Source organism: Rhodamnia argentea, chromosome 4 (assembly GCF_020921035.1).
Source record: "Rhodamnia argentea isolate NSW1041297 chromosome 4, ASM2092103v1, whole genome shotgun sequence".
In the NCBI taxonomy this organism is placed as follows: Eukaryota; Viridiplantae; Streptophyta; class Magnoliopsida; order Myrtales; family Myrtaceae; genus Rhodamnia; species Rhodamnia argentea.
Genome location: NC_063153.1, coordinates 26,897,249 through 26,912,445, shown reverse-complemented (window position 1 = coordinate 26,912,445; position 15,197 = coordinate 26,897,249). Strand labels below are relative to the sequence as shown.

Sequence of the window (15,197 nt, the reverse complement as noted above, 5' to 3'; positions counted from 1 at the left end):
TTTGACCACAAAAAAATCGAAAATGTATCATTGCGATAAATTTACCTTAAATTATTTTTTTGACTACCGAAAATCTCAAAATACTAAACTTGCGACAAATTTATCCCAAAAATTTTTCGACTATAAAAAATCCTAAACTGGTACTACTGTGACACATTTACCATTAATTCGTTTTCATTAAATTGAGATAATACCACGAAAAATCTCAAATTGATACACTTATGTTACGACAAACATAGGATAAAAATCTCAAATAGATATACCCGTCAAATATCACATGTTATCAAACTCGGCAATTTAATAGTAAAATTTAAACATAAATTAACGGGAGATAAATTTGTCACAAGGATACTAATTTGGAGTAAATTTATCACATATTTATCGGTTTGAGAATTTTTATGGCTAAAAAGATAGTTTGGGATAAATTTGTCACATGTGTACCAGTTTAAGATTTTTCGTGGTATTAAACCAAATAAATAATATCCGAAAAATGACAAAATTTCTTTATCCGTGAAAGAAAGGAAAAACCATGGTGATATTCGGAAGTTTCAAAACGATCATAGCTTAGGAAGCGCGTGTTATTCGAACTCGATGGAATTAAGAATTTTTCGACCACCCGTTCATTTTAGAATTTTAAAGTAATTTTTATTTTATCTGAATTTCGTGCCAAAATCAATTAACATAGTGTAGAAAATTGTGAAGGGGGATTGCGCATGAATTATCCCATGAACCATACAAATATTCGCGGGAATATCTCTCTTCATCTTTTCACATTTCAAATCTGATAAAAACAATGGCATCCCCAAGTTAAAAGAAATTTTAGGCCAACAAGAAATATGCATCACATGATATATGTCGCTACCTAATACCGGCATACCTCCTAGAGTGGAGAACTCGACATGTGCTGACCATATTAAACGAAGAACATGGAGTCTTTCTGAACTACCTAAAATCCAACTTGGAAATTTCCTTTCGGGTATCTCAGATCCGATGGTTAAATTATTTTTCTTAGGAACGAGGAATGTGATCGATTCGACTTGCCAAAATCAATGCCAAACCTCCCCAAATGTCATGTTCGGTTAGAAGGGTCTAGACAAGATCGCTTCATGAGGGATTGCAATTTGTTAGAACGTTAGGATTCTGACCTATTCTGTAAAGCCTGTAAATAGGCTCATGTGTAGACATTAAAATACACATAGAAATGCCACCACTACATTTTTTCTATTTTATTTTTATCTTGGTATCAAAGAAAATCGCTGAGAGCGCTGCTGGTGCATTAGCTAGCGAGTGAACTCTTGCCGAGGTTGATGAATGGAGGCGGGAATTTGCAGCGACGAGAATTTCAGGCGGGCGTCGTGGCGATCATCATGAAGAAAACATGGGCTTTTCATTTATTAGGAATAGACGCCAACGATTTACTCTGATACCAAGATAAGAATAAAGCGGAAAAAAAAATTGTAGTTTCAATACATGAGCCTATTTATAGAATTCACAAAACAGCTATTTATATTAACGTGATATTACAATATCAATTGCAATCAAAGACTACGGTTCCGAGAGACACGCAGAATCCTAATATATATCTTAACAGAATCCTAACATTCCAACACAGTTCATTTGTCTTGCCGACAATCAACGTCTCTTTTGCTTAGGACGGGGGTGTTGCTTGATAGAGTTAAGGAAGAGGGGGGAAAGAAGGAAAAATAAAACGTACCCAAAGACGATTCACACTTTGCCAAACGTTACGGAACGCGTAACGTGCGTGGGCTGACGATAAACTCATGCGCGGCCTTCGCTCGTCCACACATATATATATAGGGATTCAGAATCTCTGTTCCTGTCAGTATGTAAAAACACCCAATTGTTGAAGCGCTGTGTTTCGAGCGTGATCGGATCTCGTCGATCTGTCGAGTAAATTTTGCAGGAAAGGGCCTCAACAGTTTGCAGAAGGGGGTTTCAACAGTTTGCAGGAAAGGGCTTCAACTTGGGCGTATTTGGTACGTTCCTCCCTCTGGTGAATTCACCAGGTACGTAGATTTATTACGTTTCGGTCCCTCCCTTCTTCCATTAGCGTTTATAAACATTGAGATTTGGTGCCTAAAATTGGGAAAGAAACGGCCTCTAGCCCTCTAACTATACAGCGATTGATCCTCAATTCCTTGGATGTCTAACACGATGAGAGCATGACTGCGCCAGATCTAGGATCGAATTCTTGGAAGGGATGGTACTAATTTTGGATAAGACGTCCTCAATTTTTTATACGAGGCTCCATTTGTTTCACGGAGAATGGATGATTTAGATTCACATTTTCCAAAAAATGATCGCTTGCATCGCCTATAAAAATATTTCTTGCTCATCCATTTTTCATAAGTGCTCCGAGCAACCCTTTTTCTTTTTTAAATGTTTTCCAATTCATACATTCTAAATATTTCCGATGAAAAAAACGGAGCCTAAACCTCGAGAAATTCAAGAAGCTTGATAATAAGAATAACAGATTAAATTCGTGAAGGAAGGTTATAAATTATAATGACATATATATTTTTTTCGGTGTTGGGCACGATGAGCCATTAATCAAATATTTTGACTTGTCAAATAAAAGCCAAAACGTGAGCGCCTCAAAATTTACAAAAATCGAAAGTTAAAAGTAGAAAAAGAAGATAACTTAATTAGAACCTCAAAGTTGCTTCACTGGTGCGAGAGGCAAGGCAGCCTTTGGCTTGTGAATATTAATTACCGCGGGCGCGAATTGATGCTTCAGTAAGCATGACGTTAATATGACCACTCCACCATAATTGGTTTACTATTACATGGTATCATCAAACCTTGTCCTTTGCAAATCTTCTCGGTTCAATCCTAGATGATCTAAGATCCTTTTTCAAACCTACTCGCATTTCGAGTCAAGAGAGATAGATAAGTAGACAAATGTCAAGTTGATGAGTTAGAGATAAGCCGACTCAAACCCGACATTCGCCACAGGATAAACCACCGCCTCTCCCCTGACCGATTCAATTGTAGAGGTCAATGATAGATAATAACTTCTCTTAAACACAACTTACTACTTTCATCGTACTGTACTCTCTAAAGAGTAACTCTTCTCAAGATCCTGACATACTTCATTAGATGCTCCACCTTATTTACACATCAAACTTGAACATAAACCTATGCTCGAGAATCTATACACTGATAGTAATAAAATTTTCATGTGAGTGACATTCGTAACATGTAACACGCGTAACACATCCATTCGGGACACGGTTCCTCCCACTAGGACCGTTGACCATCGACTTATTTCTCTAGCAAGAGAATTCACCGCTAAAGCCGAGTGTCGGAACGCTCTAACGATTCGACCCCGTCTCTTTAAATAGAAACATAGGAAACAAGACATCAACCGAGACTAGTTCCCTGGTTACTGTAGCGACTGATCTCGACGTGAATTGGACTATTATCCGGAAGCGAATGGAAGACGGCAATGTACCCATCACTAAACGGCCAGGAATGAGACCTTGATTTTGTCCATATGGAAGACTAAGATATGCTTTGCTTGCTGATCTAACTGTTAGCGAGCAATTCGGTCCCCTGATACAGCTTTGATTTTGCTGGCCTACGTAGTTAGCTGAATCTAATGTCGCATGTGGGGAAGAGGTCTAATTCAATTTAAATGACTCGTAGACTAATCCAATTTAAATGACTTGTAGAGAGCGTCGCGTTACTTAATAAACCAATTTCGTAGACGAGTCTTCACGTCCCTAACGTTGCTCTTTTAAAGTGCTATGATTGACTTTATTTTACGCGAGTGATATGATAGATTACATGTGTGCTTGTGAAAAATAAATTTATCCTCGCAGCGCGGCGAATTTTAAGATGATTCGGCTACAAAAACCCTAGTTCCCGTCTTGTTAATCTATTTTAGTCAAAAAACCAAGGCGATTAACAAAATAATTAAGGACGGCATTCGTATGGATCCGAGGGAATTGTAGGAGACATATTCCAACAGGGAACCAATATAAGTGTGAAGTCATGGTCTCGCACAAAGTATGTCAAGAGGTTTCGAAAAGGGATCGAGTTCGGAGACTTGAAGAGATCTCCCAAAATCAAGCAGGTAAGCCATCTAATGACACTCCATAATTCTTTTCCCCTCCAATTTGAGGGATCCTTTTAGTAGTTTGGCCTAATCGACAAGTCTCGGGATCGTTATTCCTTCTTTTCCTCAATGATTGCGTGTCATGAGTCATTTGTGGTAGTTGTCCTCGTGAACCATAAACAGACGAAACGACTCGCTTATTGCCATCTCGAGCTTTTCTTGTACTCTCATCATACGTTAGCGCGCTGCACATGTACCATTGGATCATGTCGAAATCACGTCCACAAGTCCAAAATACCGAGTAATTTTTCCATCTCTCGTGGTCCTACAGCCTATACCTTGAGTGGTTAGAACTGGAATTATGACATTTCTTAGGAGGCATGAAACCCCTATGGTAACTTTCGGGAGGGTTTCTAGCACCGACTGTCCAAGCCTACCCTTCTTGTTCGTTAACAGCGATTAAAAATCGATTCTCCCTCCGAAAATAGACCCATAATGCCAATTTCTTCTTGTGAAACTAAATTGGTTAGAAAGAGGATAATTGTTTCAATCCGATCGTGTGGTCAGGAATCTTAATTCGAATTCGCATTTCTCCCCCCGTCAAAACAACCTTGGAGGCCACTCTTGTCAAGTGTCGAGTCACGGGTCAAGCCTTACCCGATGCACGCGAACTATAGACGGTAACTTAGGAAGTGGTTTCTTGAGAGTTTGGCTTGAGAATATAGAGATGATGAGGTGAAAAGCACGGAGGAAAAAACTGGGGTCGATCGGCCAGTTGACAGCTCCAACCTTTCCGTTTCCTGACAAGCCACGCATCAAACGTTACTCGTCTTCACCATCACGCGACGCCGTTCTCCGGACGAAACCCCTTTGCTTGTTCTTCGTGCTCCTCCTGTGGTGTGTCCCATCGTCATCGTTCGATCATCAACGTCAAACACGCTGCCTCAAAACCAAGCAAACTAAAGTGATAGGCCAAGATGGGAATATCATATCCGTCCTTTAAAGGCAGCGAAATTTCTTGTTGTTTGTCCGCAAGTACGTTGCCCTATCCGTGCATGTCTATACCGAAAAAGTTATCAACAGAGTCATAAATTTATTGTAATTATGTCAATTCAGTTCTAGATCATTTTTTTTTTTTTGCCAATTCAGTCATAAACCTTTTTGCATTTATGCCACTTGAGTCAATTTGACCAACTTTAACCGATAGACGGTGACTTGAATAATTTTTAATAATATTTTATTTATTTATTTATTTTTCTTTTCTTTTTTTTTTTTCTCCTTCCTTCTCTAGCCGATCACAGGGCGAGGTTGACCTCGCCGTCCCCGGGCGAGCTTGGCCTCTCCGGTGGCCGGCGAGGGTTCGCGGCTAGAGGAAGAAAGAGAAGAAAAAAAAAGAAATTTTTTTAAATTTAAAAATTGCTATAAACTACCACGTCGGCGCCGGTCGGCATCCACGTCGATCCTGAAAGGCCAAAATCGGACGGCCAAAGTTGGCCGGATGGACCGAATTGACATAAATACAAAAGGTTTATGACTCATTTGATAATAAAAAAAAAATGGATTTACAACTGAATTGACAGAATTGTAATAAATTTAGGACTTTTTTGATAATTTTCCTTAAATATATCTTTGAAGAGGTATAGTTATTTGTATGCGAGTATTCTTCTGGAACAATTACTAAGCCGCGAGTGAAACTACTTTGCAGCTGTGTATACATAGCCCAATAGTATGAACAAGAAATTTCTATCTTCGGAATTACCGAAGCGAAACGTGTGCTGTCCTTTGGCTTTGCTTCGCGTCGAGGGTTTCGGCTGAGATTTCTAGAACGCGACGAGGTTGCTAGAAAGCGAGAATATATGTCCCGATCAATCAAGCAGGTGCGAGACTAGACCAGGCGTCGAAGAAAATTAGAAGAGAACTAGATTCGTCTTTGCATCGAATTCCTTTGAAGATTTCCAGGAACATAAAGAATTAGAACTCTTAGTAAATTGCCAATCTTTCCAGACTCTCCGCAGGTCGGCTCTCAAGAATGTCGCGATTGCAACTAGCCGTCCCTCGCTGTCTCTCATCAATCCTCGTCCTCGCCGTGCTATTGTTGCGCCAAACCCATGCGGACGTCGGCACCGCCGGTCACTACGATCCTCCATATACGCGTAAGTACATATGTTATCGCACCAGGTCTTAATTTCTGGTTTATATCCGGGCCACGTTACGAAAATTGGATCTTTGTTTATGTATTGATTCGTCGTGTGTAAAATGATCGCAGCGACCGCTTGCTTCGGGTACAACCCTTTGCAGTTTCCCTCGAGCTTCCTGTTCGCGGCCGCCGGGGAAGGGATTTGGGACAACGGCGCCTCTTGCGGGAGGCAATATTGGATCCGCTGCATAAGTGCCGACCGGCCAAAGACCTGCAACCCTGCCCGGCTGATCCAGGTCAGGGTCGTGGACCGGGCACTCAGCGCCGTCTCCCGGTCCTCGTCAAACCACGCCACCCTCGTCCTGTCCAAGACCGCGTTCCAGGCCATTGCGAATCCTTCCGCATCGTCCGTCAACGTCGAATTCGTACAGTAAGTAGCCAGTTTCTTTGATCGGACTACTGTTCATAACTTTTGCTTTCAAATTTTTGTCTTTGTAGATTTAATCTCAGTTTTGAGAAATTTTGGTGATTGCTGTGTGATCTACATGCAGGGTTTGAAGCGACCAAGATGATGCTTTGGAAGCAAAGCAAATCGGACACCGGCATATATTGTACACTTCGATAGCAAGCCATGATACATGCTAAGAAATCATCATACAAGCCGAAATTATGTATATTTATTCCCAACTCACTATAGTATACTCCGCCAACTTTAACTCGAGTCGCAACAACTGAAGGGGGTGTACGTGATGTTATTATAATCGACTCCGTTCCTCACATTAATATTAGGGTTTGTTTATTTTAAGGAAAACTGTTTTGGGATATTGTTTTCCGACTTTTTGATATTTAGATGACGGAAACCTAATCGATCTACGAAAAATATTTTCGATGAAGTGAAAATGACAAGCTTAAATCTAGGAAAAATGACCTTGCCTTTTCGACAAGAAGAAAATCACTTTCCCTAAACCACCTAAAATGAAAACTAACCGTTTTCTTTTAAATTGATTTCCATGGAGAGTATTTTCATTTGCCATGAAATTTTCACTTACGCACCCTAAAATGTATGAATATTGCCAAAAACATAGTTGTTAGCTGTATCATCTATTACATTGGTGTTAGAACCAATGCCCCTAATTGAAGGTTTATTGGTAACTTCAAGTGTTGGTATAGAAACTAAAGCCTTCGTATTGTCAATACAACTTTTGGCCAAGGAAGATGAAAAAAGTCCGGAAAAAAATAACTTAAAGGAAGAAAGGACGACAAGCATCAGTCAGGTTGTGTTTGTTTGAGCGGAAGAATTTTTTGCAAATTAGTTTTTTGAACTTTCACGTATCTAATTTGCTGAAAATGATCGTTTAATGAAAAATCATTCACGATCTATGAAAATATGCATGCCTAAGGTTAGGAAAATGATTTTATGGAAAACATTTTCCTTTATAGTGAAAGTTTTTTGCCCGAAACAGACATACCCTAAAATTGAATTTTGTTGATAGGTCGAGTACTCTAAGTTTAAAGAATTCCGAAATCCTTTTACAATTACGATGTCTCCATCAAAATCTTGCTCTGGTGGTTGATTAGTTCGTGTTTGATCGTAGGCAAGGGATCACGTAGCTCATGACCCGTTTCTCCATTAAAGACTTGGTTTGCAAGCCGAAAGTCACCGGTTCGATTCTCCAGTTTATCCCCGATCTCAGCAAAATCTCGGTCGCTCCTCGAAGGATGAGTCTGGGCTGAGATGTATTGCCAGCCTCGGACTTACCCTACTTGCACCTTGTGGGGCTGCCATTACGGCTCGCCCGGTGAGCAACAGGTGCTTCGTCGCCACCGTCAAGGCGAATGTTCTAACGGTGGGTGAAGTAGGCCTCGATCCCCATTTATGCACAAAAATGAAACAGTCAAACAACGAATGATGTGTTTCAGAGCTCTCTTGACCTTTGTTGGCAAGCTAGACATGTCGTAGAAAGATGTTTCGGCCTACTTAAGTTACCGTAGGCTATTCTTGGGAGTGCGTCTTTCTATCCAATTAGAACGCAAGGTCGAATGATCATAGCTTGTTGCGTGATACATAACTTGGTAAGAGGAGAAATTGCTATTGATCCAATTGAGGCACAATGAGATGAAGTTGCAAACACCATTGAAGATGTGGGAACAATTAATGTTGTCAAGCCGTCCGATCATTGGACAACATGAGGCAAAATTTGTCGATACAAATGTTGAATGAGTGGCATGCAAGTGCAGGTTAGGAAGGAGTTGCATGATTTGACATTATTTAGAAAAATAATTTGTTTCCTATTATTGTAGGACTTGTATTTTACGATGTATTTTTTTTCCCATTGTTATTAGACATGTGTAATATGTGTTGGTTTGTCATTATTGAGGCATATTCTTTATGTAATGTTTGAATTCTAGCTAAACTTGAGGTTACTTACCTCCTCCAAATAGGCTCGATTTTGTAAAGTCATGATATTTTATCTCACAACAAAATTTAATCAATTTAAAAAAGAACTTGTCGGGTAAGTTCCGACCCGCACGAAAGGCGTAACGACGAATAGATTACTTGCTTGCTATCTACGATCATCCATTTGACTTATAGTAATTTTGCAGTGTGGTATTTGTGGATTGCCATGGGCCTACTTAACAACTCCAAATGCTTAGAAATAGCTTAATATGTTTTTAGATTTGGCTACAAACTTCAGTCAAGTGGAAATATGTGTTAAATAACGCAAAGAATAGTTTAAATATATTGATTTGTGAGTCTAGTTTTATTCTGCTTTTTCCAGTGAGGTTTGCAAGTGTAATTATCTTTGCATGTTTTCAAGTATATATGTTCACATGGGCACTACTTAGGGGCATATATATGTCCTTTGCATTGATATACAATTTCTATCAAATAATAGATATGATATAATATAGGAATATTCGACTTTAAATCCACAATTCATCAAATAATGGATAGGATATGACAAAATCTCTAAATTTCTTATCCTATCATATCTAGTCCTATATTGACTAGAAATCCGGACGACCAAACGCAGCCTTAAAAACCTCCCGTAAAGGGCCGAGACTCAACATTCGACAGACGTTGAAGATTCGGGATCCCCGATAGTGAAGCTGGGCATAATGAATCAACACACGATATCAAATCCTAAGTTGCCTCTGTTCTGTCTCCAAGAAAAAGAACAGAACATGAAAATCCACTTGACAATTAACATCTCTCCGCTGGTCAAAAACAGCCTACGGATCGAATTCTTCATCCGGAAAGGCATCCCGAGTATATGCTCCCACCTTTCACATACCCATGTATCCCGAACAGATGAGATCAATGTGCGAAGGAAAGTTTCCTGTGAGCATCTACGATCATATTGAACACAGAGACGCAGAGATCGCACTACACGAAGCTAGTAAAATGCCCAGAGAAGTCAACCTCTAATCGATGATCATTCAAAGGTGACCAAGGTTCGTGAAGTTGAATCTGGTCTTTTTCGTTATATGCTACTTCTGATGCAAGCAGAAATGCATATCAAAGGTTTGAGACACGTGTCGGCAACAATCCAGTTTAAGACCATCAGATAGATAGGAAAAGAAACATTTCACGCCCTAAAGATCAGTCAACCATTCAGGATTCCATAGAAGGTTCAAAATACATATTGGTAAGAGATACTAAAAGGGAATGAACAACGGATAGTAGAATCAAACTCCTAAGCCACCATACATTTCCCTTGGAGCCCAGCTCTAGCTATAACATCCAATGTCCAGAGGGTTCAATAGTCTACTTCCATCTCTCTAATATCAAGCTAAAAGAATCGCATCTCAAAACTCTTTCCCAGTTAACTACTGAAAATTAGCAAACTTACACTAGGCTAGAAACAAATCAAGTTACCTTTTGAACTCTAGATGGCTGAGACCTTTGGGACTTCCACTGGAAACTGATGGATCTCGTCCATCCATGGATTCTTCTCTTTCGCGGGATTCACGGTGCGAAGGGCCTTCCAAACAGCGCTGTTGCACTTAAATCCCGAACCGAAAGCTATCTGCCATGTCCTGTCCCCTTTCTTGATCCTTCCTTTGGCTTCACTGTAAGCGAGTTCATACCAAAGAGAGCTACTCGATGTGTTGCCGAACCGGTTAAGGGTCATTCTCGAAGGTTCCATGTGCCAATCTGAAAGCTGCAGATTCTTCTCTAGTTCATCGAGCACTGCTCTTCCTCCAGCATGAATACAGAAATGCTCGAAAGCCAGTTTGAAATCTGGGATGTATGGCTTCAATTTCATCTTGAAAAGCTTCTTTCCAACCAGAGTCGCAAAGAACAGCAACTGTTCCGACATAGGCAACACAAGAGGACCCAATGTTGTAATGTTTGTCTTGAGGGCGTCTCCTGCCACTGCCATCAAATCCTTGGATAGCGCAACTCCGATCCTTCCTGTAGGATCCTCCTTTTGAGTTACACAAGAGAAGCACTTATCGTCTGCGCCTTTGTGGGTCCGAACAGTATGCACCAATTTGTACTTGGAGCGCCAGCAGTCGGATCTTTTGTTGGATAGCAAAATTGCAGCTCCTCCCATCCTGAATAAGCAATTCGACACGAGCATTGATCTCTCATTTCCAAAGTACCAGTTTAGAGTAATGTTCTCCATGCTGATGACCAAGGCATAAGAATTTGGATGCACTTGGAGGAGGTCCTTGGCCAGATCAATCGAGATCAAACCAGCGCTACATCCCATTCCACCAAGGTTATAGCTGATGATATTCCCTCTCAACTTGTAATGATTGATGACCATTGCAGATAGAGATGGGGTTGGGTTGAACAAGCTACAATTGACAATGAGGATCCCAATGTCTTTTGGTTTCAAAGATGTCTTCTCAAACAGTTGATCAAGCGCGCCAAACATTACCATCTCGGCCTCCTTTCTTGCTTCTGCCATACAGGGGTTCGGAGGTACTCTTATAACAGCCTCTGGGAGATAAGTTGACTCCCCTAGTCCCGACCTCTCAAGAATCTTCCTTTGAAACTCAAGATTCTCTTCAGTGAATGTACCCGTCAATTGCGATCTCTCCATGAAAATCTGCCTAGAGCATTTCCTTTCCCTGTCCGGCTTATAACAAGAGAAATCGACTAGATAAACAGGTTGAGGGCGTGTGAGGAAGTAAAGGGTAGACAGGAACACAAGAAGGGTCGAACATAGGATCACCGAGATGAGATTGAACCGCAGATGATCCCAAAGGTCATAGAGATCCCGGATCGAGAATGTGGAGAGTTGTGCAGCAATGACAACAATGAGAGGGGTCAAAAAGAGGTACATTCCATGGGTTACGAGATAATGATATCCGAGCTTCACGTACTTGAGTTTCACTGATTTCTTGAAATCAGGGAGCTTCCTAGAAGAGGACTGTTGGATCAACGGCTCATTCGGATTCAAAGACGACATCTTGTTCTCTTTGCTGGGGGAAATTAAGCGACTCAAATGGGCTCCAAAGTCTAAACTGACTCGAACTGAATGCCACAGTGAAATTAGGTGTGGACACTCCCCAAGAAAGAGACTTTCAAGCAAAACACCCCGACATGATTGCGAAAGACTACACTATCACATTGAATCAAGAGAGTGGCAATGGCAAAGGTACCACAGAGAGAGAGAGAGAGAGAGAGAGAGAGAGAGAGAGAGAGCCAAAATGCGAACTTTCCCAACGACAACCGCAGAAACGCGGCGAAGCGGCTTCAATCCCTGCAAAGATCAAGAATCCCATCTCTCGAAATCAGTCAAAACCAAAGCTTTTTGCGCTAACTCACCATACACAGAGATCTAGCAATAACATCTTCCAAGAGAGAACAAAACGGAGCGAGCAAATCAACGTGATTGTCGACAAAACATCTTGAAGGAACCAATCGGAAGTGCCCCAAAACGCAGTGCGAGGTTAGAGAAGGGAAATCGAACCTCCGATGACAAATCTGACCGGACATTCCCCTCGTTCTTGTCGCCTGCTGAGAGAAACAATGGCCGCAGAGAGAGGGAGAGAGGGTTGAGTTCGAGACGTTCAAAAAGATGTTAATAAATGAGAAGTGCATGTGCTCTGTCAAGCGGAAGAGGTTGCTCAGAATCGATGCCTCATAAGCTGTCACATGCTCTCCTGCTACAAGTAAACATGATCAGTAAATTATTCGCCTTTCAATGGAAAACATTGTGTGGCCAGAAAAAAATGAAAAATTTGAAAACATTGACAGAGAAGTAATTTTTCTTTTTACTTTTTTAAATGGCTCCAAAATTACTTTTGGAACATAAAAATATTTTGAAAGTAGAAAAATAAAATTACATAACCAAACGAATTTTCGCTTCAGAAGTTGTGTTATCAAATAGATTTTCGCTTCAGAACTACCTCTTTCAAACGATCTAATCAACCGTGGGGCAAAGTTTGTGAGATTACTAATAAGGTGAATCAGAATTGAAAAGCAATAACAGACAAAATGAATTAGTGTAACACCAAAAATCACTCACACTACAACACATTTTAGTATTAGATGACAATCATCCTTAATAAAAAATAATTAATAAAATATTTTGTTGTTCTATGCAAATTCACTATTTTTTCACTGTTTTTTTTTTTTTTTTGGGCGCTCGTATGGAACATACACTGTTTTCTTTTACCGGTAACTAGTTTTCGTGCACGCACGTGGTTAATTTTCACTCCTTTCACAACATTAGAGATTAATAGTTCTTTTTAGCTTTGAATTGAAGATATAATCCATTACCAGCAATGGCGGAAAAGTAAGAACAATTAACGAAGAAAAACTTCTAGATAACTGAGTATAACGAGAGTTTGCTTTATTATCTTTTGACTATGAGTCTAATCTTGTGGTGCAATCAAGTTACATAGCTCAGTCAATTATGCAAATTTGTCCTTCCCTCCCCCGCCCCCCATCTCTGAGAACTCAAAATACCGACGAGACATCATTAACATGTTAAAATTTCATCGATATCGATGTGGTTCGAGCTTAGCACGACACCAATAATATCCAAGAAATGGTACCCTCGCATTTCGGGATTGACCCTTGCCGAAACAATGTCCGGAAAAAAAAAAAAACGTACAGTCGAGAAAAAGAGTAGAAGAAAGCCATGAGCTGAATTCTTAAATAAAAATAAATAAACACCAGCATTTCTCTTCCAAAAACCAAATGAAGATATGGACCCAACATTCCTACAACAACAAAGATGAAGTGAGAGGCTTTTAAAGATTGGTAAAGGCAAGCTATTGAGGGGACCATAAGAGGACACGTCCACTTTTCTTCCGTTTGCGACACGGTATATATCGAGTGAGCCCACTTCTGGGATTTGATGGCGAGAGGACAAAGCCATTTTGCTTGATTTTGCAGGGAGCGGGGATTGAATTTGAGTGTGCTGAGTCAATCTTCTTGCCTAATGTCAGTTGAGATCTGCTAGGTCCCCCACAAAGTATGGCCAACTTAGATACAGCTCGATCTAAGAGTGCACTTGTACGAATCCCCGACGATGGGACCCAACCGATAATCTATTGGATCGATCTCCCGTCGTTCACTAATGATTTGCGAACGTGTACGAGGTACGCCATTTTGTGTATTAGGTGCGATAAGATGCATGGTGCCCTCAAAATGATTAATCAGTTCCTCGATGGATGGATGATAGAAAATCCTGCCCATGAGAGAAGAATTATCAAAAAATTCGTAAACCTATTGTACTTGTACCAATTCGGTCCTAAACCTTTCAATTGTACCAGTTGAGTCCAAGCCTTTTGAAATTTATCGATTTAGTCCGTCCGATCAATTTGGCTGGAAATTGCTAACATGGATGTTGGTCATCTTACATATCACGACCGACGCTAACGTAGACAATTTAACATTTTTTTTAAAAATACTTTTATCTCTTTCTTTTTATTTCTTTTGTTTCCTTCTTCCTCCACCGGTTGCCGAGCATCGAAGACGGTCGACCACAAGAGAGGGCTAACCTCGCTAGCCTCGAGCAAGGCTCAAGCTCACCAAACCCTGGCGAGGTTGAGCTCGCCGAGGCCAATGAGGCTCCACCTTGCCCTACCTTGGCAAGCTTGTGCCTCACTAGCCTCAGGCGAGGCTCACCTTTGCTAAGCTTGGCAAGGTTCCACATTGTCGAGTCCCGACGAACTTGAGCCTCGCCAAATCCCAATGAAGGCGGCGAGGTTTGTCCTTGCATGTGGCCATTCGCCGGCCATTGCTGAGGCCCGACAACCGGCGTAGGAAGAAGAAAAAGAAAAACAAAGAAAAGAGAAAACATAATAATAAAATATTAAATATTTGAATATTTGTTAAAAATATTGTAAAAAATATTCATGTTAGCGTCGGTCATGCCACGTAGAGCGGCCGGTGTCCATGTTAGCAATTTCCCGCCAAATTGATCAGACAGACTAATTCTCGTCTCGTTGCGACCAAATGCTCACGCAAACGGCTGTACCTCGCAAGATCGGCCGAGCTGGCCCTCTTGGAACCCAAATGCAATATTACGGAGACATAGAGATCCAGGGTCATTGGAACGAGAATCACTTAAGCCGGTGTCCTTTTTGGCCGTGTGAACATTAGGGCTGGAGTCTGACAAAAAAAAAATACTTTAGGACATACCAATACCCACTCTCTTCCTCGAAATATACACAAATTTCTATTGCAAACAAAAGAAAAAAAAAGAAATATCTGTCCGGATCAGAAGAAGAATGGAATAGAATGCTATTCTCTCTCTCTCTCTCTCTCTCTCTCTCTCTCCTCTCTCTCTTTATGGAAGTATTTGCGATTCTAGAAATATCAGTCATTCAAGATGACTGCAAGGTGATTCTGACACTATGAATGGTGGCTTCGGCGTGAAAAATTCACGTGAGTTGATACGTAACATTTTGACGGATGGTAAATTTGTGCCAGAGTACTAGTTTGAGATTTTTAATTGACGAAAATCAATTGTGGAAAAATATCTCATGGGTACCAGTTCGAAATTT

At 40.7% G+C, this 15,197-nt stretch overlaps 2 protein-coding genes across 6 annotated transcripts; one reads left to right on the top strand and one right to left on the bottom strand.

The window, feature by feature from the left end:
- Window positions 1–1,950: 1,950 nt before the first annotated feature.
- On the top strand, window positions 1,951–6,979 carry LOC115743472 (EG45-like domain containing protein). 3 transcript variants are annotated; one of them, XM_030678261.2, is made up of 4 exons: window positions 1,951–2,027; window positions 6,097–6,234; window positions 6,348–6,648; window positions 6,770–6,979. In XM_030678261.2, the coding sequence occupies exons 2-4, from the start codon at window positions 6,111–6,113 to the stop codon at window positions 6,774–6,776; spliced, it is 432 nt and encodes a 143-aa protein (XP_030534121.1). In that variant the 5' UTR covers window positions 1,951–2,027; window positions 6,097–6,110; the 3' UTR covers window positions 6,777–6,979. The 3 variants fall into 3 exon arrangements, with proteins under 3 accessions (XP_030534121.1, XP_048132980.1, XP_048132979.1); XM_048277023.1 differs by having other exon boundaries at window positions 1,976–2,027; window positions 6,102–6,234; XM_048277022.1 differs by lacking the exon at window positions 1,951–2,027 and adding an exon at window positions 5,806–5,958.
- A 2,266-nt stretch (window positions 6,980–9,245) lies between these two features.
- LOC115743534 (3-ketoacyl-CoA synthase 11-like) lies at window positions 9,246–12,266 on the bottom strand. Of its 3 annotated transcripts, none has more exons than XM_048277019.1 (3): window positions 12,149–12,266; window positions 10,099–11,938; window positions 9,246–9,503 (listed from the first exon to the last, which is right to left on the bottom strand). In XM_048277019.1, the coding sequence occupies exon 2, from the start codon at window positions 11,642–11,644 to the stop codon at window positions 10,109–10,111; it is 1,536 nt and encodes a 511-aa protein (XP_048132976.1). In that variant the 5' UTR covers window positions 11,645–11,938; window positions 12,149–12,266; the 3' UTR covers window positions 9,246–9,503; window positions 10,099–10,108. The 3 variants fall into 3 exon arrangements, with proteins under 3 accessions (XP_048132976.1, XP_048132977.1, XP_030534223.1); XM_048277020.1 differs by lacking the exon at window positions 9,246–9,503 and adding an exon at window positions 9,589–9,606; XM_030678363.2 differs by lacking the exon at window positions 9,246–9,503 and having other exon boundaries at window positions 9,799–11,938.
- Between the last annotated feature and the right edge of the window lie 2,931 nt (window positions 12,267–15,197).